This window comes from Apis laboriosa, unplaced genomic scaffold, assembly GCF_014066325.1.
Source record: "Apis laboriosa isolate Shangri-la unplaced genomic scaffold, ASM1406632v1 scaffold70_cov154, whole genome shotgun sequence".
Classification (NCBI taxonomy): Eukaryota; Metazoa; Arthropoda; class Insecta; order Hymenoptera; family Apidae; genus Apis; species Apis laboriosa.
This window is the reverse complement of record NW_025224195.1, coordinates 613834-641476: the sequence shown is the minus strand read 5'-3', so window position 1 is coordinate 641476 and position 27643 is coordinate 613834. Positions and strand designations below refer to the sequence as shown.

Below are 27643 nucleotides of genomic sequence, written 5' to 3'. Positions count from 1 at the left end.
AATACTTTATATGGCTACTCTAATGCAAATCTGTTCCCTATCTAAAAATTATCGATATGTTTTTTTATATTTGACAAAGATCAAAGATCAAAGATTCGTTATTTAAATATAGATTATCAAACCGAATCTATTTCTAAGTGGGCACCCATTCGTTTCAAAGCTAATATAGTGTTAACTGCTTTAATCCATCTCTTCTTGATGACATACCGTTTTAACCTAATTTTACAAATTGGATTCTCCAAGGCCACTTCCAACCATCGATGTTCTAAAAGTTGACCAGCCGATGGTCTTTTCCTAGAGCAAAACAAGAAACTATATTTCCAATTACTATAAGCAAATCAATAAATATTTTCATGAATGATCAAGTTTATTTAACAAAAAATAAATTTGTAGAAAAATATAACAAAATTTGCACAAGATAAAAGGATTTTTTTTAATTAAATTTTATTTCTAAATATATCATTTTCATTCTATCATTATATTCATTTGCAATTTTATGAATTTTTTTTATAATTGAATATTTTATAACTTTAAAAATATTAAAATAATAATTAAAATATTTAATTTTTAAATAAAATATTTAAATTTTTTTTAGAATAGAACTTATAACTCATTTTTTAATAGAAAATATATAGATATGAATAAATAATACTTTATAAATTTTTAGTTTTATTGCGCATTTATGGAATATTAAAACAAATGAACGCAATAATACAAACAAGTTAATATGTTAAGTGATTTTATGAAAATCTGACAGGCAATTAAATATTGTTACACGTGCATATAATTATTACAAAAACAATTTATAATATAAATAAATAAAGAAAAATGACAATACATAAAAATCAAATGATTAACATTAATCATTTAAATAATATTTCCTATGTTACATTAACATATACATTAACATATACACAACAGAGGATATAATTCTATGTCATTTTTAAATTTTTAAATCGTCGCCAGCGATGTAATTCAATGTAATATAATTCAATATTCATTTTAGATTTACGAATTTATATATATATATTTTAAATTTTATCGTATTGAATGCCAATAAAAGGAAATTTTTTTTTGGAAAACAATGAAGAATCAATACACATATTGATTATTGAAAAATTTTAATAATAGATCTTTTCTTTTTTTTTTTTTTTCAAATCGAACATAATAAACTTTATAACACGAACAATCAGGAACTCACGTGTTTACCCAAATTCGACATAAATGAATTCAAGTAAACATCAACGCACACTCACTACAAACTGTTCACTCCACTCAAACCGGAAGTAGGGTCGCGCCCACAAGCGTTAAAATAACATATTATAAAGTTTCATCGTCATTATCGTTTCTCCATTTCTCACACTACCCTGAGAATTTCACAATAATCGAACGCATCCTTTGTCGTAAAAAAAAAAAAAAAAAAAAAAAAAAAAATGACAAACAAATCCGACATAATCTTAAGTTAAATCATCAAATTTCTCGAGTTCAACGATTTCAACGATGTATCGAACTCGATGTGGGCGAATTAACATTTGCGGTCGTCGATTTTTGTTGCTTCGACTGGAAATACTCGGCTAAAGAATTCATCGTCTTCCTAGCTACAGATTCCTCGCCGCACCAATCGACGCTCACGGACTTCCGGCCACCCGTCGGCCTCATCGAAACCTCTTCCCATTCACCAAGCAAATGGAGCAACAAATCCTTAGTGCTAGTGGGCTCGTCAAGATTCAGACTCTTATGCAAATTACGAAGTCCAGAAATACGTGGAACATCCCTACTTGTCTCGCCAAATTGTTTCACTCGTGGACGCCGCCACGGTGGCGTCAAATCCATCTCACCTTCCTTTCTACCGGATATTCTCTCGTTCTTATCGTTCGTCAAATCTTCCACTTGCTCCTCGAAAGATTCTCTCCTAATCTTTCCACTTCCCTCGCTTCTTCCCTCTTCCTTCTTCTGTTTCTTTTTCTTCAACGAGGCGAACATATTTCCGCTATTCGTCTCCGTATATTTCTCAAAATTACGATTACTATGGAAAGTCGTCCCATTCAATTTCCTGTGCCTCGTTATGCTCGACAATTTTTCCGTAATCTCGTTGCACTCGGTTGCGTTCTCTCCACCAATTAAACCGTTGCTCCTCGAGCCGACACCGTTTCTTTTATCTTTATCTTCAACCTTCTCCATCTTATTAGTCTTATTATCCTCCGTGGGGGACTCCACCTCGCTCATGCACGCCCCCATCGCTATGGATCGCAGACGTTCGGATAATTTAATTATCTCTTCAGCCAGAACGATTTGACTGGCGGGATCGCTCCTCGACTTCTCCGTTGCAACCCCCTCAGAGGCTCTCCTTTCGAAACCGAAATTGAAGGTTGGCACTGTCAGGAACGAGCCGTAGCTCTCTTGAGGGGAGTTATCCGTCATCTCTGACAGGGTGCTGGAAATACTGGCGCAAGGAGAAGGGCTGTAACCCCTTAACGACACTAATTCCTCGTGATCGCGAGGTGTCGAGTACTGGTGAGGAAGCGTGATGCATTGTGGCAAATCGATCAAATAAGGGCTGTCGGGATGCTCTCGCCAACGCTCGACGAACAGCTTCAGATTGTCCTTAGTCATGTCCAGCTCGTCCATACTGTTCGTCTGCACACGAGGGATTCGATGTTTCGACGCTTGGGGCTTCGATATCGTCGCCGTTTTCTCGACCTGTTGCTGTACACTCGATACCGTATACTTCTTGGCCAACCAGGGATGATCTCTGCACTCCTTGGCCATCATACGTTTGCTGAAATATTCGATAGCTTCTTCGTGAAGATGATCCCGACAGGAATTCGATTTTATTTTGCATGTTTATCTTTTCTTTTTGTACTTTATTCTCTTTCTTTGTACTTCTTTCTTTCTATCTCTCCCTCTCTCTCTCATACACACACACACGCATACACGCATACATTGTAATTTCGTCTATTCCCTCTTGAGCCGGAAGCGTACAATTGTTCGTAAATTTTTCAACGATGGAAATGTGAGTATGAGCAATGAAATGGGATCGCGCGTGTGTTTTCTTCGATGGAATTTTTTGTCGTTTGAAAATCGTGGCCGGGCACGTGCTTCGATTATCGAGAAACGATACGATGGATCTTCCCTGGTCGTTTTTTGGATGTTTTTTTTTTTTTTTTTTTTTTTTTTTTTTTTTTTTTTAGAACGACGATAGACAAAAAGACAGACAGACTGTTTTGAACGGAACGACGAGAATTCATTTCCTCTTTGAAGGAATGGAAAATTGAAATTGTTAGGAGTTTAATACGAAAAAACGCAAAAATTGTATCGTTCGTGTTAAAATTTTTCACTTACTTCGATCGAAACGTTCGATGGAAGTAAGAATATTCGTATTTTTTTCCAAAAAATATTACATCGCTTCGAGTGACAAGCAACATGTCGAAAATGAAGAAAACATGCTCAGGATTAATCAGACACAAAGGGAGAGAGAGAAAGTCGAAGAATAACCGTGAAAGAGTTACAACAAAAAACGTGGCTGTAACTGTCCAGATGACTGAAAATGTAATTTATTCTTTCATCTTTTTTCAATTGAAGTATTTCTTAAATGTCATCGAAAATATTACAAAAGTTTGAAAAATTTTTCATTTCAAAAATATCATCAAGGGTTAAAAATTTATCTAAGCATAATATGAAATATTCTTTAAAAAAAATGGAAAATATATCGACCATACTTGAAATAATATTCAATTACCAAAATAAAATTTAATAGAAAGGATAAAAGAATAAAACATTTTTCAACTGTGAAATCTTCCACTATGGTAATAATTTTTTAATTTATAAGAAGATTAATTTCAAAATGGAGAAGCTAAAGTTGCAAAATATCACTGTTTGATAACAATTTTTAATATTGATTGACAATTTGTTAATTCTTGAATTCACAATATTTATTCATTCAATACACGTATCGAAATTCTGCATAAATTTACATTACGGCATGCCGAACACGAACAAAAATTATGACACCACAGTTGGAAACATTTGCCATGGATTATTCTATTTAACAACAAACAATTTGGGGCAGTGGATTATTTAATCTAGAAGAATGAAATAAACTAATCTCGATTCGAAAGATGAAATAACCTACATCAAAATGAAAATTGCTCAATAGGTTTGTTGAATTTTCTTGGCGAAACGATATATAACTCAAAGACAACACTGTTCCTGCATTTCGTTATCTGGCCAGTTACGTTCATTAATATTGCAAACGTGTCAGTGTTCACGTTCGACTTCTGTCGATCGCGAGGACGGACATGGTGACGTGGACATGGATATTTTAGCATCAGTCCTCCACGTCACCTCTGTACCGCGTAATATTTCTCAAAAATAACAAGCTATACGTACTCTTTGTCTTTGACCAGCAGACATCGTATAAAATCTTTCGCATCTTCCGATATGTTCGCGAATGCATCGTGATCAAAGTCATACTTGGCGATGGTCACGTTTGCCATTGTCTCGATGTCTGTATCTCCCATGAATGGCGATAAACCGGATAATCTGGAAACAGAGAATTAAAGAAAGAAATGTTTTAAATTTTTCCAATACATATAATTTCATAAGTTATGAAAGAAATTCTTTTATTTTAGAGTAAAAAAACTGTTCACCTGTTATATTTTATCGTGACGTGGGATAAACATTAATTTGAATTTCATTTAAAAGATCAATACGCTTTAAGTTTATGTTCTTTGCAACGTTAGGAAACAGAGGTCTGGAATGCGAGACTAGTTTTATATTTTTTCGTTGAAGGCTATTCGTTTAGCGTTAGAAATAGATGGTATTTTTCTTATATCTTATTATAAGAGAGAACTATGTATGTATGTGTGCAAGATAGATGAAAGAAACAAAGATGTGCGACTTTTGCCAAAACTAAAAATGCATTTTGTATAATAAACTCACGATTTGAAATTTGAAAAACATTGAAAAGAGATCGAGATTTTTTTTGAAAAAAAAAGAAAATATAAGAATTCGAAAATTTAATAATGTATAAATTAATCACATTAACATCGAACAATTAAAAAAAAAAATATAAAAAAAAATCAAATATCAATCAACTTGAAGATCCTTTAAAATTGTACATAAGAAAAATAATTTAGAATCCATCCATTAACAACGAAAATAATTTAATTGATTGTGATGCACAATCCATGTTTTTAAGTGTAAAGGAAAATACCTTCGATTATTCTTCAAGTATTTACGTTTGCAGCGAAATTATTAGCAAGCGGATCGAAATTGAAGGGCAACTTACAATACGTAACAGATGACGCCTATACTCCACATGTCGGTACCATATCCAATCTGATCGAAATTTACGACTTCCGGTGCAACGAACTCCGGCGTGCCAAATAGAACTTGCAGCTTCTTCTTTGGATCGTACTCCCTCGCGAGACCAAAGTCTATGATTTTGATCCTGTTACCCTCTTTCGTCAAACACAATATGTTTTCAGGCTATGAACAAAGAGCATTAATTATAAATGATTAGAAATAATATTGGGTGAATAAACGCATTCAAGATTCTTATAAAACAACTATTTTATATAAAGATTATTAAATTAAAAAAAAACATTAATTATCGTTCACATATGTAATTTTATACATATGTAATTGATGTATAAATGAAATATAAACTGATGTATAAATGAAAATGGATGGAAAATAGACAAGTTTCCAATTTCAGAATAATAGTTTTTAGATTGCATCATGGATGCGTTAAAATTATCAAAACGAGAATTACAAATTACCATTAAGCAAATTAAATCTATTAAAATTTCCAATGTATTAAAACGTAATAACATTAACATTAAAATTTTTAATCAATTTTATTTCTATAAATTTTATGTTAATAATATACGGTATTGCATCAAGCAATATGTATACACCTTTGAATATTACATTAAAAAAAAAACACTTATAATATATTTCTCTTACATTTCTACATTATTATCCACGATTTATTCTCAATTTAATTTCACGAAACAATTCCATCATTTTGAAAATTCACATTATACATAATACAAAAATAATAATACTCATCGTTTACCTTTAAATCAAGATGCAAAATATTTTGCCGATGAATGAATTCTATACCCTCGCAGATCTGTCTCATGAAAACAGCGCAACTGCGCTCAGTCAACACAAAATCATCGTCAATCACCCTTTCAAATAGTTCGCCACCTTCAATCCTTGAACATACACGAGCACAACGTGTATCGAGATAGATTTTTCGATACTCATTTATGGTATAAACATCTTACAGCTCTAAAATTACGTATATTTGTTGGCCGTTATCGATGGCATCATAGAGTTGAATAAGTCGTGGATGCTGCAGTCGTCTCATAATTTCGACTTCTCGTTCCACGGCTCGTCTGTCCTCCTTTTTTGCGGTGTTCACCACCTTAGCGGCGAGCATCAAGCCGCTTACTTTCTCCTTACATCGATAAACGGTGCCAAATTTTCCTCTGTAAATAGGAACGATCTCGTTTTCACGCGTCTATACACGTAAAATTTCGCACAAAATTTTATTCCATCATTTCAACGTTTTGTTTTTCATTATTGACAATCAATCTTTTATCTGTGGGACATCATGATATATATATCATTCTCTGAATAATTAGAATCCTTGAATTTTTGTCTATCATAGAGAATGAAATTTGATAGTTAGAATTAGCGATTGAAAATTAAATGAAACAAAATGAGAGAAATATTTGTATCTTTAGAAAAAGTTGCAAATTGCTTGAGAAAAAAATTTATACAAGATATTTCAAACATGTGGTTTACACAATTTAATTGGAGATTCCTCAGGTTTTTATTAACGAGTTATTAACTAAAAACACACTCGGCCAATCATAGAACGCGTAAATTAGTGCCGGAACGATAGTGTTGGGTATGTACCGCTGACCGAATATGAACAAGTAAAATGTGTCGCAAAGAATCTATTGAATACCCTTAACAAATACTCTTTATCTAAAAAAGAATTATATTTTACTAAGAAATAATGAATAAATTAATTAATTATTATTCGTATAGGACGAGTAAATCGAATTTATTCGTCATTCAGAATGAATAATGTTAAGTTGTAGTATAAACTTTTCTAACATTTTTAAATGAATGAAAAATAATACATATATAGAGAAGAAAAAAAATAAAAAAAAAAGATGATGAAAGAAAAGGAAAGTGATAGAGGAGAAGAAAAAAAAAATGATAAAAAAGAAGTAGAATCTTATACAAATACTTTGTACACAACAATAACAATTAATTAATTTATCCATTATTTCTGAATAAAATATAATTCGATATAATTTTCCTCAATGAAAAAAATATTTGTTATTATTTCAAGAGACTTTTTTCGATACAAGATGCTTGTTCATATTCGATCGGCGATACATATACAACACTACCGTCACGGTTTGATTAGTCTATGCGCTCTGTGATTGCTCACTATTTTTTTTTTTAATAACTCGTTAACAAAGCACAGTAATGTAATGAAAGTTTTTGCAAAAGAAAATATTGTTTGAAATTACCTCAAAAATCTTCAATTAATCAAGATTACAATTTCTATATTTTTATGTATTTGCTATTTTTATATTATATGTAATTTAATTATCAAATGTCAATCTTTCAAGCAATAAGTAAACATTCAAAGTAATAAAGTTTAAAGATTTGGCAAGCGTTGATATAATTTACTGACTGTTTTAAACTATTAGTCGATAAATTATAATACGTTTGATGGTGTAAGCAATCGAATGTTATTTTCGATAAAAAAAATGTTATCTATGTGAAAATGTATATGATAGCTTTTATTTAAAGCATAAATACATTTAACGTAAATTGTATAGACAGATGAAAACACGTTAGCTTTTGTTGATGTACAGTAATTTACATCAACATAAAGAAAAAAATATAATATTTACTTTAAATATTTTTTTTTATTCGTATCATTTTTCCGTATCAAATTTTCTAATGAAATAGAATTTCACTATTATCTAATGTCACTATTTTCTTGTAGTCAAATTACAAAAACTTGATATGTCACGTTTTTCTAATTTTACACTACAAGGATTTTAAAGTTATGTTTAGTTATGAAAAAAATTGCAATGTTCTTTTTGTTTTTTTAAACTTCGTGATAAATAGTTATTGCCTTTTGCATTTAGCAGTCATATTAGATATGTCACGTTCTTCTAACTTTACAGGAATTTTAAAGTTTGTTCAGCTAGAAAAAATTTTTTTAAAAAATACAATCTACCCTTCTTTTTTTTTTTTATTAATTATCAGTTTTATCAATTTTAACGAAGAATAATAAAAATGTATTCCCATGTGGCCACAGAATTATTAGATATTAGATATATAATTTATATTAAGTTTTCTTCGATTATACTTTCAAATATACTTTTCACAACAATAAGATTATCAAGCAATGCATCATTTGAGTCGACATACTTTAATCGAAAATTTTTAATGTTAGTGTAAAATTTTTAACTTTCGGAAAAAATATTCTGCGCATATTAGTTATATATAAATTATACTTTATTATTTAAAATATATGCAAAACTTAATAGTTATTTCAAAATGCAATAATTTCAAAATTTATAAAGTTATAAACAAAACAACATAATGTTTTTAAAAGTTATATGTTTTGTTAATTGTAAAAAATTATAGAATATATAATGCAATAAATTAGAATAAATATCAATAAAAGAAATCCTTGATAATGATATAGAATAATAAAAACCTTGAAAATGGAATAAACGGAAGATACATAAAATCCATGGTAATATTTCTTAATAGTCTTGCAGCAATGCAGCATAATAAATCGCAGTAACTTGAGAACATTTGCAAATGTATAAAGGAACAGAACAAAAACATCTTGTTAATATTCCATTGAATGTCTTAAGATCACGAATAGAAATTGCATTCGTGAACTTTAACCTTCTTAACTTCTCACGTTCACTTTTATATATAACATACTTTTATATACAACATGTTTCACAAAATGTGAAAACACGGATTAATTGAAGATTCCTCAGATAACTTCAAATAACATTTTGCAAAATTTTTTGTTACAGTTTTATCAACGAGTTATTAACAAAAAACATTGGCCAATCACGGGCCAAACGCGTAGACAACCGCAACGGTAGTGTTGGGTATGTGTCGCCAAGCAATGAACAAGCAACAAGCAAGCGTCGAAGAAAGTTTATTGAATATAACGAATATTTTTTTATGAAAAAAAAATTATATATCGAATCTTATTCATCAACTTATTCATCATGGATTAATAGTTATTTTCATATTTTTGCGATATAAATGAAATATTCTGTTTTTATTATAATTATTTTTTCAACATCTTCTTAAATTATATATTATACTATTTAATTTTTTTATTCAAAGAAATAATATGGTTCAAATGACAACAAACAAATGATTTCATAAGAAATGAATAACATATGATATCTTGAATTTTTTGAAATTCTATCAAGCTTTAAATTAATGTATTCATATTAACTTCAAGGTGACATAATTTTATTGCTAATTTATTTATGTTATTTGCGTCGTTACTAATATGAATAACTTCAATGAGATTTGTGATTCTTTATTCTTTATAGCATTTTTAAATGTAATCTATTAGTCACTTATTACTCATTCATAAATAATTTACGTTAAAAAATTTATTTATCCATGAATAGATAAATAAATAAATATATATTATATAATACTTTATTTTTACACAAAAATGTCTAATTTATATAATTTTTCATTTTCAGGAATCAAATGATTGATATAAATTGATTGAAATCGATCGTTTACGAAGCAATGAAGGAAGAATCAAAACGAATTTCGTCGAGAAAATTGCATACAATTCCATCCAATTTCATGTTCTCTCCAACGGAATAAATATCGCATGTGCACCTGTCATGAACTCACAATTTATCGCGTCTTATTGTGCCAAGCAACGCAGGATCAAAAATACCGTTTCCAACGTCTCGAAATCTTTTAAACTTTGAAAATCTTGCCGTTCATATCTCGCCAAGAATGTGTACCGACAAATATACATAAATAAGAAAGAATATCCACATTTTTAGTTTGCTGTACAAGTCATTCGAGAGACTTAAGCATTTATGCAAAATTGAAATGCACAAAAATCTATGGAATACATATGATATGCAAAGAAAGCTTAATATATTCAAAATATCATAAATACGCGTTATATTTGAAGAACGAGGAATCTTTTAAGCTTTAGTCATGTTTATGAAAATTTTATTTTATAACGTCCAATCATTTTTTCCTGTATTCAAAAAATGTGCACAAGAATGTCACGATTTTCAAGTCAAGGATATTAAAAGAATTTTGTAAATAGGAAGAACGTGTCAAGAAGAAACAAAAATCAAGAGAAGTATCAAAGCTGTCGTTTTGAGCATCGGTAGAATGTACGGCGATGGTGTAACGTAGCTGTCACGAAGCCAAGTAAGTGAGTCAGTGAGTTAGTAGAGCATACCATAGACAACAGGGTCGGAATTGCAGATTATCAAAACGGAATGTCTGCCAGAAAACAAATTAATATCATAAAGTTGTGTTTTGATCAATTGCAATGAACAGATTTAAGTATAAATTTATTTATTTAGAGTATTTAGAGTATTCGAAAAATGAAAAGAAAATTTAAGAGTTAGAAATTAAAACAACAATAACAAAAATTGTTATGCAAAAATGTTAAATTTATTTTTATAATTATAGAGAATTTAATTTTACTTAGATGAAGTGAGATGATAATAAGATAATAAGATATTTCTGTCTCTCTTCCTCTCGCATCATTTTATACAAAATTAAATTCTCTATAATTTGAAAAATAAATTTTAATGGATATTGATTCTTTAAATTTTTATTTGAATTAATTATTTAATAAGAAATATTTAAAAATAGACATATGCACTTGATAATTTTTCTTTATATCAATCCATTCCTGCATTTCAATCTAGAAAATTAAATTATATTTTCAAATTAATAAATCATAAATTTTATTATTGATAATATAACTTACCAATAATATAATTTAAGATACAAATTATATGACGAAAATAATGCTATATAATAAACTAAAAGTTTCAAATTAATTATAAAAAATGATCTAAGATCCAATTCGAAGAAGAATTTAGTGAGAGATGTCAATGATCGAATCCACGTGTCAAAAGCATCGAGATACTGGACGGTGAAACTGCTTGCAAGAACGTCAATCACCGTGAAAAATGCATTATTTATAGACGTGCAAGAACCTTGATTAGACATCGAACTTTATGCAACGTCAGCTCTTTGCATACCTTCGTTATCAAATTGCATAGTACACTTCATTTCAATGGCCATCGAAGAGATATTTTTCGCGAATGGCCACGATACAGTGGAATGATTGAACGATACATCGTGGCTCTTGGATGGAAAATGGCCAATTCGATAATGATTGCCAAACGATGAAAACGATTCCGTTTAATTGGAAAACATGATTTACGATCGTGAAACTTGTTATTAGAAGAATAATCAATGAAATGAATTAGTGAAATCGTTTCATTAAAATTTGAAGATGAAATATTTCAAAGAGATTATGAATGAAACAATTTTGTCGTGAAATGGTCAACGACTCGAGATCGTGAATTTGTTGAAAATTTGAGATAATAATTTGAATTTCAAATAATTTGAATTTCTAGATATTAAATTAAGATTACTGTAAAAGAATTGAACTAATTATACGTATTGATATTTCAATGCTGTTAGAAAATATGCCTTAATACGTGAAAAATAATTCGAAAAATTTATTTTAATAATATATCTGTTGATAAAAATATCTTTATTTAATAAGTAAATTTGAATGAAAATTTGTTTCCTTATTCTGAATATAATTACGAAATTAATATTAAATCATATCATTAAAACTTGAACAAACTTTTTTAAAAATTATACAAAAGTTTTTTAATTCTTGAAATAGTCTACGATATATAATAAAAATGCAATATCAATATATATCGGTTGTTTATAGAAAAAAAATTCTGCACCATTTTTAAAAAGGAATATTTTTCATTGAAATTTTTATTACATCATTCAAATCATTTCACAACATTGTTATATATTTGCCAAGTTATTCAAAAGCCAAATAAAAAAAAAAGCAATCTCTCAAAAAAATTTTTCCATCGTTAAAATAATCTCAAACATCAAAGATTAAAGATTAAATATTACAATGCGGGCGAAGATTTATATAAATATTTCTCGATCGAAAGATCCATTCACAGTTGATGGTTCACTAATAGTTTGTCATTGACATTCAAATCTTACCTTTGGCACTGATCCATTCGTCAACTCTTTTTTACAATACGCTATTGTGTCCCGGCATTCGATGCCGATTAAAAATAAAAACCTATCTTTCGAACTTGGACTCGTGTCCTGAAAATTCTTTCTTCCACTTCAATTATATTATATTTATTATCATTCTTCAATAACTTTATAATGTTTGCCGATATTTTTATTCAATATCGATTCACAAAAGCATCGGTGATGCATAACTCGAGAATGCAAAACTCGAGAAGAATAAACATTCCAATAATTTATTTTGTAAGTTTACTGGCTCGTGAAAAACAGCAACTTTGCATCTAAAGATCATTCAAGTTCGAGTCTCATTCATAATGGTAGACACGCATAGTAACTGAAAGATTACGATGTATACAAGACTGGAATACTACGTTCGCCGGAAGTATAAATACATCAAGGTTTCGAACTTTTCCCTTCCTTCTTTACGATCAATCTCTCTTTTTTGACTTTTTTCAATAAAAAATTTATCATTTACATCCTACGATATTCTATCATTTAAAAATCAATTATTTTTTGTCACTTTATCAGAATTAATTAAAAATTAATTAAAAAGATAAAAATTCATCGTGGATTTAATTTTGATTGAAATTTAAATATAATCAAATAGTTAAATTTAAATCTTTCAAGATCAATTTATCTTTTATAATAGAACTATCAAATTGGTTTCAGATTTTTTTGTTTATTTGTAATTATATAATAAAAATTATTTATAATTAATAAAAATTATTTAAAATTTAAATAAAACTATTAGTAAAAATTATTTATAATTTTTTTGATTTACTACACAAATGTCTTCAATGTTTTCAAAAAAACGAGTTTAAAAATTCGACGATATATATGAATAAAATATGAGACAAAAAAATAATTTTATTTATAAAATATATAATGTGATTTTTACGCAATATAAAGAAAGTATGTAAAGAACCATTTATTGCATATAAAAGATTCGAAATTTCATAAAAAGAAAATATATAACATATAATTTGTGCAATAAACCCTAAATTTTATACATATGAATTCTTTTAATAAAAAAAAAATATAATAATTGCATATGTTTTTTTTTTAAATTGTATACTAACTTTTTGTTAATCTATTTTTAGATATTATGAACCATGTCTTTTACAAATATTCAAAAATTTATTTATGATACAATATATATAGACAGTTTAGTAATAAATTCTAAGATTTTTATTAACAAGGTGGACGAAAAAGTAATAAATAAAAGTAAGAAATATACGTTCAATCTATAGATATTTTCAAAGAAAAACGCAAAAAGCGAATATTTTGGATGCAATAATTTATTTACTCAAGCTCACTTGCTCTTTAATGATTCATTAAAATTATATTATGCGTTCCATATGCATTTCTCGAATTCGAGTCAATATATATTTATACAATATGTATGTAATACTAATTTGGATGTCTTACGCAAAATAAAAATTACGAAATTTTAAAAAAAAATTTCATAATTTATATATGTATTTTTGCAAAGTTTATAATATAGAACTATAAATTTTGAATTCAATAATGTTTAAAATTATTTATTATGAATCGTAAACATATTATATAATATATTATATAATATATCGTATAATATATTTATATTTATATTTGTTAGAATAAAAACTAATGTAAATGAAATTAATAATAATAATTTTTATTAGAAATAGCATAAAACAATTTTTGATTCTAATGGCTAAATGAAAAATGAATAAAGAACTTTCTTCAAATACATAATGTTTTACAACATCCAACATTTACCCAATAACTTGATTTACTAATTTATTCAATTTTAATCTTTATTAATTTGGATAGTATACATCCTATAATATATATATGCAAAATGTATAGATTATACACGCATGATTAAAGTGACACGATGAAAATAAATAAGTATGTGTACAAATATATATATATATATATATATATATATATAGAATCATATTTCTATATATATATATATAGAATCATATTTCATATCCAACCAAAAGTCAATGTTCATTTTGCCAAAAGCATTTAAATACATGTTTTTCGTAATTGCTAAAACAAGAAATTTGAAACCCGTTACAAATTTATTAATTCTAAGATTAATTCAGTACTTCCACTTCAGTAAAACCATTTTTTGATCAAAAATAATGCAATTAATAATAATCTAAAATGTATTAAAAAATTAAACATTTTAAAGAGTTAAAATGTTTTCAATAGATAAAATTTTCATAACAAAAAAACAAAACTTTTATAACAGAAAATTAAGATTTATATAACAGAAAATTAACAGAATATCATAGATCAGATTTAAAATCTTAATTCATATTTAATAAATAAAAACTTCAAAATCGTTCAAATATTTTTGTTATTTTTAAATTCTCAAAAATTTTTTACTATTTTTATGATTCGAAACTCTCGAAAATCCAGATAAATAGATCATAATTGATATAAATAATTGTTAGATTTTTAAATAAATGTTTAGATTTTTATTTTAATTTTACTAATCTATTACAATAATTTAGAAGAAAATCATGAAGAAAAGATAAATAAAAATTTAACTTTTACAAAATTTATTATAACTTTCACAAAAACATAATTATTACTATTAGCTTATTATATTCACTTAAGTTTGAAGAATTTTAGAAATTAAAATTTATTAAAATATTATTTCTTAAAAAAAAAAAGAAAAAAAAGGAAAAAAATAATATGCAATTTAGATTTTCGAATATCTCGAGATCTCACAAAGTTTCGAATTCATATATTTAAAAATCAGATTTTGATCCATTTATAATTTATCGATTAGCTTGCGTTTTTCGAAACGGAAATTCTGTGTTCCTCGGAATCCTCCACTCCGCCGGAGGCATGCATTAGAGATTCGAGATAGCTTGTATAATCATTGCGCAATGCTAGAATGCATATTGTGTCAAATTCAGAAACAACATGCCCAACCCTGTGGTTCACTATGATATTTGCAATGATCGTGCTGTGCATAAATTCGATCGAGTGTCATCTATAAAAAATTACGTAGGAAAATTCTATGCGTCTATTCCCATCTCGAATATCTTGGTAACAATTAAAATATTTGCCAATCGAAAATTGAATTGCTATTGTTGTTTACGAATCAAATCGTCTTGTACGAAACATTTTGTTTGTCAACAATAAAAATACGATACTGTATATGTATATTATATATGAAGGAAATTGATGTGATCACTTACCTTCCGATCTCTGATGCAATGTCGTAATGATCCTTGAATTCCACGCCCCGGCGTACTGTCACATCTCGATAGGGAAAGCTTGGTTCGATTTCTGTAAAACACACAGAATTTTGAAATTATAATTTTGCTAATAAATTTTAATATTGTATATGAATCAATCATGTTTCGATATTACGATTTATTTATTTGATCTTTCGGACTTGATCGTCATTTGCATCATATTTATATTTAATCATGTTTTATTTAAATATATATTATCTTATATTTTTATTAATACGTAATAAGTTATTATCTTTATTGAATTATGAATATTATATTCTTTATTGAATATATGCTTTTGAAAATTATTTTCTTTATAAATGGAAAATATATTGAATTGAAAATAAATTTTTTTACAAGTAAATATATATTACATTCATAAATAAATATAGGGAAACATATATAAAATTTGTATATGAAAGATTTACGCTCGAATCGGAAGCTGATTAAGCTGAAACTTGATTCGAATTTTGTTACCGACGGCAACGATGATCGACACATTTTTTTACAATGCCGATTCCTAAAAGTGATTACGAGACAACACCTATTATTCGAAATAAAAACCAAATCATCAATCATCTATTTTTCAATAATCCAGTATTACAAAAAAAAATCTCACCAATTTATAAATTCTATTACTTAGGAAACAGTACAGATATATCGAATTCTCTCCAGTATAAATTTACAAATTTTTTATTTAAATTTTAACTAAGAATTTGAAGCAAAATTATTATTTATATTGATTTATAAAAATTACAAATTGTGATTAATGCAAAAGATAAATATATATTTTATAATTTTTTTATTTTAATATGAAATTTCTTTTTCACTTTGAAATAGACGCATCGTTTAATAAATTCATCCTTTGGCACCGGCCACAACCTCATTTCATCTTATCATATGAGACAGCTGAATAGAAATCCGTGGCCTCGAACGATTTTGAGGTTCATCGAGACTGATCATTCAGAAATCGGTAAACAACTAGCTATGCTCTATCATCGTTCCAAATTCCAGTGAATCACTGCATTTATTTAAAGAAAAATCACGCTTGAAACACTGTATCATGCCACTCCACTAGGACAAGAATAAAATAATCACGAATGTAACTATCCAAATAAGAAATTCCATCACGATTTAATGATAATTCAACAAAATCTATCTTTCTTCATATAAAAGCTCAACACTTTTTCTTTATCTTCTATAAAAAAAAGTCCTTTGATTTTCACTATTTAAATACACCATTTAATCAATAATCTATATTCCATATTTCATAACCTTAATATTAACGAAACAATAGAATACTTTTTCTTCCAAAGAAAACGACTCATATTATATGATATTATACTGTGAAAAAACTTAAATTTTTTATCTATATTCCAACGTAGTAATTCACAAACGAATCGCGATCATTTTCAATACGACACTCAATATTTCACAGGCTAACACATTATTTATTATATTGAGAAATGTTTGGACTTCCTTACCGCCCACTGGATCAGTTTCGTCGACGCGTATCATTCTTCCGATGTGTGTTGATTACCCTTCCCTAGGAAGTTTTTAAAGAACGGACTGCGTTCGACGAACGAATCGCGGTCGTAGTTGCACACGCGGACGATAATCGCGTTCAGTTTCTTCTGCCAATCCGGTACACCCTAAAGGCAATTATTGACTATCGCGTTTGCAGTCTCAGGCATCGAGTCCCCGGAGGTCGATGGCGGGTACCTCTTCTTCTCGGCTCGGACGGATTTAGATTTTCGGCGGACGCCGCGGATTCTGGTGACGGGTCACGTGGCCAGTGGCGTTCCTCGATGCCCTCCTGCTCCGCGCGCGTTCTTCGCCGTCGACCACCACCTTCGATCGACTTTGTCCTGCACTCTAACGAGAGACACGAGGCGCCTAGGCGCGCCTTTCTCATCGCGGCCTCGATACTGACACGATGCAACGAATAGATTTACGAATGAGTCGAAGAATGTGTCGTTATATGAATTAACTAGATGATCGATCAGTATATTATTGACAAACAAATCAATGGATAAATTAAAGAACTATTGATGAATAGATCGATGAACAGATCGATTAATATACCGATGAATAGATTATCGAATATATCGATGAATAGATCGATAAATGAATTGGTAAATAGAAAAATGAATTATTGTATAAATTAATTTAATTAAACTAAGCAATAACATTAATAAATTAAAAAATTGATCAACGAATATATAATAATATATATAATATATATATAAATATATATAATATAAATAATATATATAATAATTTAATAGATGCATCGATAAATAGATTAATAAATCGATTAAATATATCGATGATGAACAATCGACAAATAGATTAACAAATATGGATGAATAAATTGACAGATATATTTTAACGAATGAATATTAATGAATATATCGATGAATTAATTAACAAATCCATTAATATTTAAATTAAAAAATCAATCGTCGAACAGATCAATGAATAAATAAATGAAGTAATCGATCAAAGAGATTATATACCTTCCATAAAAATATACCTTCCATAAATTCCATAAAAATTGTTAAAAGGAATGGATACTAAGAACCATATGAATATTATGATTATTGAGATTTAAATTAATTAATTAATTATTTTATGATTTTAACTAATATTTAATAATTAATACTTAATATTTGTGAATAATAATAATCTCAAACAATAACAATACTATTGATTTTAAACCGATTTTGAAAAAATTTAATCATAAATAATGAAAATTATTTTTCTAAAAATGTAAAGTGGAAAAATCAAAAATATAATAATATAATCTATTATAATATATTTTAATAAATTACATTATCTATTTTTTAATACATACATATCATACTATAACATATCATATTGTTTCTTACTTGTGAATAATTTATGAACAAAAAATAAATTTTATTTAATTATATATAATAATCATATTATAACATATCATAAGTAAGAATATATATACTATTTGTGAACAAAAAATAAATTTTATTTAATTATCTATAATAATTAAATAATTATATATTATATAATCATATTTTAAATTATCATATGTTTTATGTATTATAAAACGCAGTCAAACTATCAATATTGTAAACATAATTATAATTAGAAATAAAAACATGCGAATTATATTATATAAAATGATAAATAAATAAATAAAAAATGAAATAAAATAAAAACAACTAAAAATTTTAATGAAGAAATATATTTTCATAATGTTTAATTATCATTTAGATTATAAAATTCAAAGTTATCTTAAAACATGTTAGCGTGAAAATTTTGTTTGCTCTAATTATGATCTGAACTTCAATGGCCTCATTCCTGACAAGAAGACGTATCTCAGCTTTAGATTTAGTACAGCTGTACGTATCATAACAATTTATTGTTAGCGTATGAAATTCGAAATGATATTTTTATCAAAAATTTGTTTAAAATTTTTGCTTGTAATGCCTAAAAACTAGCTAATATATTAACAAGCCAATGACAGCGTTTATTTTTAATTTTAAGTTTTCTTCACCATTCGTTAAATTGCTTTTAGCAATTGCGTTTAGACAATTTATTTAACCATCACATTCTTACCGCGTTTATTTGTAAATTTTTTAAACATGAAAAAATTAATGATTTTATTGTAATAGATTAAAATATAGATTTGAAATAAAATAATACATTGTATTTAATATTAAAAAAGTAGAAATAATTTTATATAAAGTTTTTATTATTTTTTCATTTACTTATATTTTATTCATAATTAAATTTTTTCTAAAATATAATTAACATAAAAATTTCAAAATTACATATAAAAATTCATCTTGTGAAACGTCAATGATCTATAAATATTTGTATATGTATTATATGATTATGTATACATTATGTATTTGATTTATATTGATTAATTGATTTATATACTTCCTTTTGAGTCTAGCATAGAAAAAATATTTTTAATTAAAAATCTTAGTTATATATATATATATATATACAACATTATTTATATAAACAAACACATTAAGCAAACATAACCTTAAAGATAGAGTTTTTAGTTGTTTAACAGAATGTTGTTGCAAATTAAATTGTGAATATTATAAAAATGGCAGGTAGTATGAGACAATTAGAAGAACGACAACTTCCAGCTGAAGTAATAAGAATGCAATGGTCTCCAAAAATGGATCTTTTAGCAATTGCAAATATAAAAGGTTAGATTTTTGAACTAATAAGTGAAATAAAATTTGTATATTATTTATATTTAAATTTCTACGCATAATTTTATATGCAATTTTTATATGCAAATAATTTTAAATATAATTTTAAAATGTTTTTTGATATTTTGATATATATTATTAAAATTTACTCAATATAATTAATTTTATTCATAAGTATTTTATTCATAAGTAATTTTATCATAAGTAATGTAATATTTACAGTATTAATATGTAGTAAATAATATTACTTTAATTAAAATTATTATTGTAGGAGAAGTTACATTACATAGATTAACATGGCAAAAAGTATGGTTATTAAATCCTCAAGAAGAATCTGATACTGTTGTAAATTTAGCATGGAGACCAGATGGAAAACTTTTAGCAATTTGTTATGAAACTTCTAAATTAGTCTGTCTTGTAGATATTGAAAATAAAAATATTATACATAAAACAAAACTAATGTTACACAATACAATTACATGCATGATGTGGTTACCATTAACAAATACAGAAAACAATACTTCATTAAATGGTAACAAAACAAATATGCAACCAACTGGAGAATATCTTCCACCTTTACCTAGTTTAAATAGAAGTTTTGGTCAAGAACCAGAACGTAAAGAATTTTTATCTCAAACTTTAGATGTACTTTTTGTAAGCTTTAATATTATATATTTCATAATACTAAGATATATGTATATATAAAATTATGATCATTTATATATATAATTATATTTTCTATAGCTTGGTTTAGATGATGGAAATGTTGCTATGTATGTATTTGGAATGTTTTATTGTGGTACAATTTCTGTTGGTCATGGTGAAATATTAGAAATTAGTGGTGGATTTGGTAAATCAATGTGGATTACATGGAAAGATAAAAATGGTATTAAAACATGTAGATTATGGTGTCCATTATTAGAACAAAGTACAGCATTTTTAAAGGTATTTAATACATTTTCAAAAATTATATTTTAAAATAATATTAATTTTCATAAGATTTTTTCAAATTTAAGGTAGCACAAGCTCAAGCTAATATTGAATATTTAATGGATTATCTTTCACGTACATTAATGGCAATATCTGAAGCTTGGGAAACAATTCTTCTAGAAATGGATGAAAAACTTGCAAGATATGCAGAAACAAATCCCCCTGGTGGAGTTGCTGCAGATTTCCTAGAATTATTAATGATTGGAATACCTACTCAAAATTTAGAAAATTTTTTGTTACGTGATTTAACTGAAAAAGGTTTAAAAAAATTAGGACACAGTATTGAAATGTGCTATAGTAATATACAGGTATGATACAGAAATTTAATTTTTTTTATTATTATATTCATTACATATTATTCATATTATATTATATTCAACATAATAATTCATTTTTATTTTATAGAAATTAGTTTTAAAAAACTTAACTAGTGTTGGGATGGCCTTAGTATATCAATTAGCTGAAATGAGAGGAATGATCAGATTAGGTGGTCCATATGAATTATTGGGACTCACTGATGAAACCATCATAACTAATGCTCTTCATGCATCAGAAGCATTTTTAGCAAAATCTTCTGAAATTCAACAAGTTATAGATCATAGTATGCGTGATTATAAAGCATTTTTTCGGTATGTTTAAAAATTAAAATTTTCAATAATATTTTTTTAATTTTTATACATATTTTTTATTTAAGGTGGTTATATGTCGTAATTTTAAGATTGACAGATGAAAGAATACCATCTGAAGTAAGTCGTGTTAGTCAACAAGAGTTAACATTTATTGCTGAATTTTTACGCGGCTTTGATAAAACTGAGCCCGGTATTGGAGGAAGAAAGGGAGTGAATTTAGAAAAGTTAGGTCAATATTTACGACGTGAAAATTTACAAACTTGTTTAACTCCTGAAGGAAGCGAGTGGGCTACAATGCTCGATGAAAATCATTGTCTTCGTGATCACCCGCTTATCGTGAAGCAAGATCTTAATTATTCTTTATTACAATCTCATGCAAAATTGATTACTGCTATACATAATGTTTTTCGCGAAGCTTATCAAGGATTAGTTGAACATTTTACTATATCAAATATTGCTTTGGTACCATCTATAGGATTTACATCATCACAAATTACAACAAATGATGATGGTTTATTAGTAGCTACATGTGATTTAGATCATAAAATATTACGTTTATTTAAAATTGAGTGTTTATATACAGAACCCATTTCTCTCAGTTTTAAATTAGCTATAATTAATACAGATCATAAATCAGGTTTGTTGTTTTATTATGAATATATGTAATATATATATTTTAATTTTTAAATTAATATTCTTTTCTTTATTGTAGAATCATATTCTAAAAATTACACAGATTGTACTGTAATTGATCTTCAATTTTATTCTAATGAATATCTTAGTTTACTTTTACTAAGTAAACAAACACATGCCTCATATCTTGTACAATTACCAATAAATCACATCCGAATTTTTGGAAATCAAGATAAAAATTTAATTAGTTTAGCTGATCTTTTAAATAATAGCTGGCCACGGCCTTTTCAAGGTATATCTGCTAAAAAAATAGCAGTTAGTGGTGCACGAAAAGTAGCAGCTGTTTTAAGTGAAAGTAATAGGAAAATAAGATTATTAGAAACTGAAGTTGAACCTGAAGATGAAGAAGATGAAGAAGAAGAAGAAGATGGAACTAATGATAATTTGTTGGATACTAGTCATGGAACAGTTCCAAATTCTCAATAAATATATACACATGATAAGTATAATTAATATAAATTAAAAAAAATATTAAATAATGCAAACGTGATAAAAATATATAAGAAGTACTATATTAGATTTTAATATATATATATATATATATTAAAATAATGAATTAAGCAATTTAATCATTTTATATGTACATACATTATGTATAATAATTTATATACAATATATTACGAAATCTTATGTATAAAATATTATTTAATTAAAATTTTATAACTTATTAAATATGATTATTCATGACACATTTATTAGCATAATTGCTAATTTAATTGCTAATACAATTTAATATAAACAAATATGACTATGTATATTTTTTACATATATTATTTATATCATACTATACATTTTTTTTTAATACTATAAAATTATTTTTTTATTTTATTTATATCTTATTTTTGCATTTGTTTAAACACTCTTGGAAAATCAATATCAAGAGCTGTATTATCAATACCACCAACTTCAATTGTTGGTGCAGATACTGCAGGACCAGCATTAACATTTGGTGTGTATTTTTCAGGGGAATTTTCTCTTGATTCTTCTAAATCTACAATTATTTATGTCAATTGATCATAAGAATGTGATCTTTTGTTTTATATTTTGTTTTATTAATGCAAATATTCATAATATTTACCAAAAAATCTGTGATTACGTTTTCTTTTTGTAGTAATAATAAAAAGAACAATTGCTATAGCAACGACTACTACCATAACAGCAGCCATACCTCGTAATAAATTTGTCTGTAAAATAGAAGTAGAAAATATTTAAAATAAATAGTGAAAAAAAAAAATTAGAAATATTTTGATATACCTCAAAATCATTTTCCCAAACATCTTCCCAATCTTTCTTAACTACTAATTCAACACTATGTATATTGATAGCAGAATGATCTGCTATACCTTTTGAAATACATCTATAGAAACCAGATTCAGCTGTTGATACGCTCTAATAAAATATAATCTATTAAAATATTAAAAAATTCATAGAATTTATTAATTAATTACCTTGATGAAGAGTTTTCCTGTTAACACTTCATAATTATACTTGTTTTCATCCATTGGATTGCCAGGCCCAATGATATGATGATCATCTTTAAGTTGCCAAAACATAAAACGATGATAATCATCACTACTTAAACATGGAAGTTCAGCTAAATGACCAGCTGGAACTTCTGTTACTGTAACTGTACTAACTCCATAAACTTCCTTTTTTAGCAATAATGATAAATATATAAATATGAAATTAACCACAGTTATCTATAAAATATAATTACAATAAATCAAGATTATTAATAAAAATAAAATAGAATACATTTATTTAAATATAAGTGAAAATATTAATGAAAATTAAATTTAAATCATGTACTTTAATTTTTTAAATATAAATATATAAAAATTATACAAATATTTAATTTTATATATATACAAAATATATTTGATTATTCTACCTGTTGTATGTTATCCATTATTAAAAATTCAGTACTATATATATATATATATATAAGAATGAATCACAATAAATTTTTTATTATTTATTTTATAAATTGATAACTTTCACATTCACATTAAAAAAGTAGAATCATAGCAAAAATGTAAAAATAATATATAACTTATTTATATCATTATCAATTAAATTAATAAAATGTTTTATATTGCTAGCATTATGCTTTATTATAAAACAATTACATTTTACTTCCACTATTTAAAATGAAATTTAAAATTCTATTAAATTAAAAATTCTATTAATGTGACTAGTTTTGTATATGACAGATGTTTGTTAGAATAATTATTCTATACACAATGCAAATAAAAAACACTCAATGAAACATATTGCATAGCTATAGATATCTATGTATATCAATTCTTTGTAATTTTTCACTGTTATTTATTTTATATTTTATTTTAAATATACTAATATTAAAATCACAACCTATAAATGATGATAATCTTATGAATAATGAAAGAAACATTAATAATGAAGCTACTTTAGAGTTACTTATTTATATCTTTGTCCTATTCATCCTTGTGCAACAGAGTATTTATAGTAAGCTAGACTGGCATCTTGTGACTATCATACATATATAAAGTACATAATATACATTACTATTTCAAGTGAAGCTATTGAAAGAATATTGATATGTAAGATAAAACCTAATATCAAGGAAATTTATACATATTATATCTATTAATTATTATATAATATGTATATAAATTGTATAAATATATACAATTTATAATAAAATATTACACATTATATAAAATATATTTTTTAATTAACAGAGGAAACTTTAAATAAATTATATATTTTTTATAATCTAAATTCTTTTAATTTAATTCAATTCAATTAAATGTAAGAGAAATAAATTATATTAAATAATAATAAATTAAATAAATGAAAAATAAATGATATGTAATAAATATTACATATTATTATATTAATATTATTATTATATATTATATATATATATATATATATATATATATATATAATTATTATATTTTGGAATTACCTATGACTTGATTATTAATATATATTATTAATATATATACAAATTAAAATTACTTACACTTACCATAATATTTAGGAATTAACTATGATTTATAGTTCATAGTTAATATCGATAATGATGTATCAGATGTACAAAAACATCAACTGCTAATGCAGGAAGAAGAATCCAAAATGGTGCCAAAACAACTTTTGCTGGTAGAAACCAATGAGGTGCTTCTAATTTCAAACATATTAAAATTTGAGCGCTTAATTTCATAAATACAGCTGTCATATACCATACCTAAAAAAAAATTATTTTCAGTTTTCATAAAAAATAAATATTTAATTTCATCAAAATGATTAGTTCTATTATATAAACTCATAAATTTGACACTTCATACATTAAACATTATATAAAAAATAATTAAAATTAAAAAATAATATTATAATCTTATCTTCTTATAAATAACTAAAAAATAATTAAATGATATAATTTAAATTTTTATTTTAATATATAAATTTGAATTTAATAATGTCATTTTTTTTTAAATTGCATAGTAAAATAATAAGCAATATCTTTTTTTTATTTATACAAAAAAATAAAACATTATATATTAAAATTTTTTTCATTTTTAATAATAATAATATAAATTTTATTAATAAATAAAATAATAATATTTGTATATATATATATATAATTATTTTTAATGGTTTTACTAAAATAAAATTGGATATCAAAAAATAATATTTTTTTTTAACTTATTTTAAGTTTTTTTAACTTTATTGTTTAACTTACTTCTCGACGTAAATTAACAACTCGTCCATTTTTACAATGAGAAATCATATTGAAAACAATATAAACCAAAAGTATGTGATCGTACAACCACATTGGAATAAAAACTATGAACCAATTCCATTGTATTCTTTGATCAAGTCTCAAAACAAGTAAAATCAGAAATATCAAAAGATTGAACCACGTAAATAATGCACGATGCAAAACTGCCATTGAAATATAAAATCAAATATCAAGTATCAATCAAAAGTAAAAATCAAAGCAAAATATAATTATAAAATAATACAATAAATAAAATATACAATCATGTTGCAAATTAACCGCATGTTGTTTGTCAACACTTAATATACCTAACCTTTATTGTCAATTAACCTACAAGTTGTAACAATTTTAAAGATGTCACTACTTACATAGATGCATATATGATAATATTATGCAATTATATATATATATTATATACAATATATAATTATAATCCTACAATATTATAGATAAAATTATTTCATTATATTTTAATTATATAATAAAGTATTATAATTTTTTTATTAACTCTTATATTTTTTATAAATAAATATTTTCAATTTCTTGTCAATTTAATAAATTAATGTGTATATAAAAATTAATTTATTTATATGTATTTATTACATATATAAGTATATTTATCATGATATGGAATTATGTAATACTAATATGTGTAAAATGTGTAATATAAAACTAATACTAATATTGTATATAATACTAATACTATTCTTTTTGTAAATATATATAAAATATAAAATAATCTAAACAATTTACAATTTTATATTTTTTTTATAATATTGTTTGTAATATATTTTATATTAAAAATATCGTATATATATATATATAAAATCTTTAAAAAAATATAAAAATATAATTATAAATATAGATATTCTTTTATTAATGATTAAAATTAAATTACATGTTTTTAAATTATTTTCAAATAATATACATCATGTATTCAAATAAAAAAAAATATTTTTAAATTATAATTTAAATACAAATGTTATGAATATTTCAAGTAATAAATATTTATGTGTAAAATATATTCATATACGTAACTATCTGTAATCACTGTTCTTATATCGAAATTGTTTTATCATATACTATGTAATATATCAAAGTCTTAAAACTGTTCCACAATCTAGTTAAGTAATAAATCCTGAACATAAAATATCATTTATTCTTTGATTTGAACAATATAATAAATAGTTATTAAATAATTAATTTTTAATGTATTTATAAAAATATTTATAAAAATTGTGTAAATAATATATTATAGTTATTATGTCTGATCCAGCGGATACAAATATCTCATATGTGCGTATATAATATCATTTATATATTTTTTCAAAATTAATTATAAATTAAATTCTTTCATTAAATTATATAAAGATTGCTTATATTAAAATATATAGCATAAATAATAATATTTAACTATTATAAATTAAAATAATTATTTTTATAAATAATTTTTTATAAATAACCTTTTTCGTTATTTAATTTAAATTAGAAATTCGACAATTTATAAAAGAAATAAAATGATAATTCCTAAATTAAAATTTAAATTTATTCATTATTGTTTTCTTTTAATGAATAATCTTTTAAATATGTATTAGTAAATTTGTAATGATTCGTGACATGTTATATATTCATGAAGGTATTTATTAATTATCAAGAATAAGATTTTTATTATATGAATAAATGTATTAGAAATATATATATTAGAAAATACAAATATATATA

At 25.3% G+C, this 27643-nt stretch overlaps 5 protein-coding genes across 9 annotated transcripts in view; 2 read left to right on the top strand and 3 right to left on the bottom strand.

The window, feature by feature from the left end:
• Positions 1-1407: 1407 nt before the first annotated feature.
• On the bottom strand, positions 1408-17538 carry LOC122719151 (CBL-interacting serine/threonine-protein kinase 3-like). The gene is made up of 7 exons (XM_043944750.1): positions 17114-17538; positions 15591-15681; positions 6297-6500; positions 6083-6224; positions 5291-5490; positions 4390-4542; positions 1408-2779 (listed from the first exon to the last, which is right to left on the bottom strand). The coding sequence occupies exons 1-7, from the start codon at positions 17145-17147 to the stop codon at positions 1495-1497; spliced, it is 2109 nt and encodes a 702-aa protein (XP_043800685.1). The 5' UTR covers positions 17148-17538; the 3' UTR covers positions 1408-1494.
• Positions 17539-18810: 1272 nt separating this feature from the next.
• Positions 18811-22672, top strand: LOC122719145 (anaphase-promoting complex subunit 4). Of its 2 annotated transcripts, XM_043944741.1 has the most exons (8): positions 18811-19009; positions 19739-19837; positions 20115-20497; positions 20588-20788; positions 20860-21141; positions 21239-21462; positions 21528-22099; positions 22175-22672. In XM_043944741.1, exons 2-8 carry the CDS (start codon positions 19744-19746, stop codon positions 22579-22581), a joined length of 2163 nt encoding a protein of 720 aa, XP_043800676.1. In that variant the 5' UTR covers positions 18811-19009; positions 19739-19743; the 3' UTR covers positions 22582-22672. The 2 variants fall into 2 exon arrangements, with proteins under 2 accessions (XP_043800676.1, XP_043800675.1); XM_043944740.1 differs by lacking the exon at positions 18811-19009 and having other exon boundaries at positions 19547-19837.
• A 274-nt stretch (positions 22673-22946) lies between these two features.
• On the bottom strand, positions 22947-25302 carry LOC122719207. 2 transcript variants are annotated; one of them, XM_043944832.1, is made up of 5 exons: positions 25172-25302; positions 23604-23855; positions 23410-23544; positions 23234-23339; positions 22947-23146 (listed from the first exon to the last, which is right to left on the bottom strand). In XM_043944832.1, exons 1-5 carry the CDS (start codon positions 25172-25174, stop codon positions 22992-22994), a joined length of 651 nt encoding a protein of 216 aa, XP_043800767.1. In that variant the 5' UTR covers positions 25175-25302; the 3' UTR covers positions 22947-22991. The 2 variants fall into 2 exon arrangements, with proteins under 2 accessions (XP_043800767.1, XP_043800766.1); XM_043944831.1 differs by lacking the exon at positions 25172-25302 and adding an exon at positions 24047-24202.
• On the bottom strand, positions 25166-26228 carry LOC122719208 (transmembrane protein 60). Its single transcript, XM_043944833.1, has 2 exons — positions 25883-26228; positions 25166-25387 (listed from the first exon to the last, which is right to left on the bottom strand). Exons 1-2 carry the CDS (start codon positions 26090-26092, stop codon positions 25211-25213), a joined length of 387 nt encoding a protein of 128 aa, XP_043800768.1. The 5' UTR covers positions 26093-26228; the 3' UTR covers positions 25166-25210.
• Positions 26229-27008: 780 nt separating this feature from the next.
• LOC122719206 (NADH-cytochrome b5 reductase 2) overlaps positions 27009-27643 on the top strand; it is a 3007-nt gene continuing 2372 nt past the window's right edge. For all 3 annotated transcript variants that reach the window (XM_043944827.1, XM_043944830.1, XM_043944828.1), the window contains exon 1: positions 27009-27217. In XM_043944827.1, the coding sequence (XP_043800762.1) occupies positions 27185-27217 (33 nt within the window). In that variant the 5' untranslated portion in view covers positions 27009-27184. The remainder of the gene's footprint in view (positions 27218-27643) is intronic.

Bases quoted from the DNA above. Each gene is read 5' to 3' on its own strand.
- LOC122719151 (XM_043944750.1), bottom strand. From the start codon at position 17,147: ATGATACGCGTCGACGAAACTGATCCAGTGGGCG. The intron at 15,682-17,113 runs GTAAGGAAGTCC...TGTGTTTTACAG, and splicing joins CGAAACTGATCCAGTGGGCG to AAATCGAACCAAGCTTTCCC. The intron at 4,543-5,290 runs GTAAGTTGCCCT...CTCTGTTTCCAG, and splicing joins GGCGTCATCTGTTACGTATT to ATTATCCGGTTTATCGCCAT.
- LOC122719145 (XM_043944740.1), top strand. From the start codon at position 19,732: ATGGCAGGTAGTATGAGACAATTAGAAGAACGACAACTTCCAGCTGAA. The intron at 21,142-21,238 runs GTATGATACAGA...TTTATTTTATAG, and splicing joins TGTGCTATAGTAATATACAG to AAATTAGTTTTAAAAAACTT. The intron at 21,463-21,527 runs GTATGTTTAAAA...TTTTTATTTAAG, and splicing joins GATTATAAAGCATTTTTTCG to GTGGTTATATGTCGTAATTT.
- LOC122719207 (XM_043944831.1), bottom strand. The intron at 23,545-23,603 runs GTAATTAATTAA...ATATTTTATTAG, and splicing joins CAGGAAAACTCTTCATCAAG to AGCGTATCAACAGCTGAATC. The intron at 23,340-23,409 runs GTATATCAAAAT...TCTATTTTACAG, and splicing joins TTTGGGAAAATGATTTTGAG to ACAAATTTATTACGAGGTAT.
- LOC122719208 (XM_043944833.1), bottom strand. From the start codon at position 26,092: ATGGCAGTTTTGCATCGTGCATTATTTACGTGGTTCAATCTTTTGATA. The intron at 25,388-25,882 runs GTAAGTTAAACA...ATTTTTTTTTAG, and splicing joins TTGTTAATTTACGTCGAGAA to GTATGGTATATGACAGCTGT.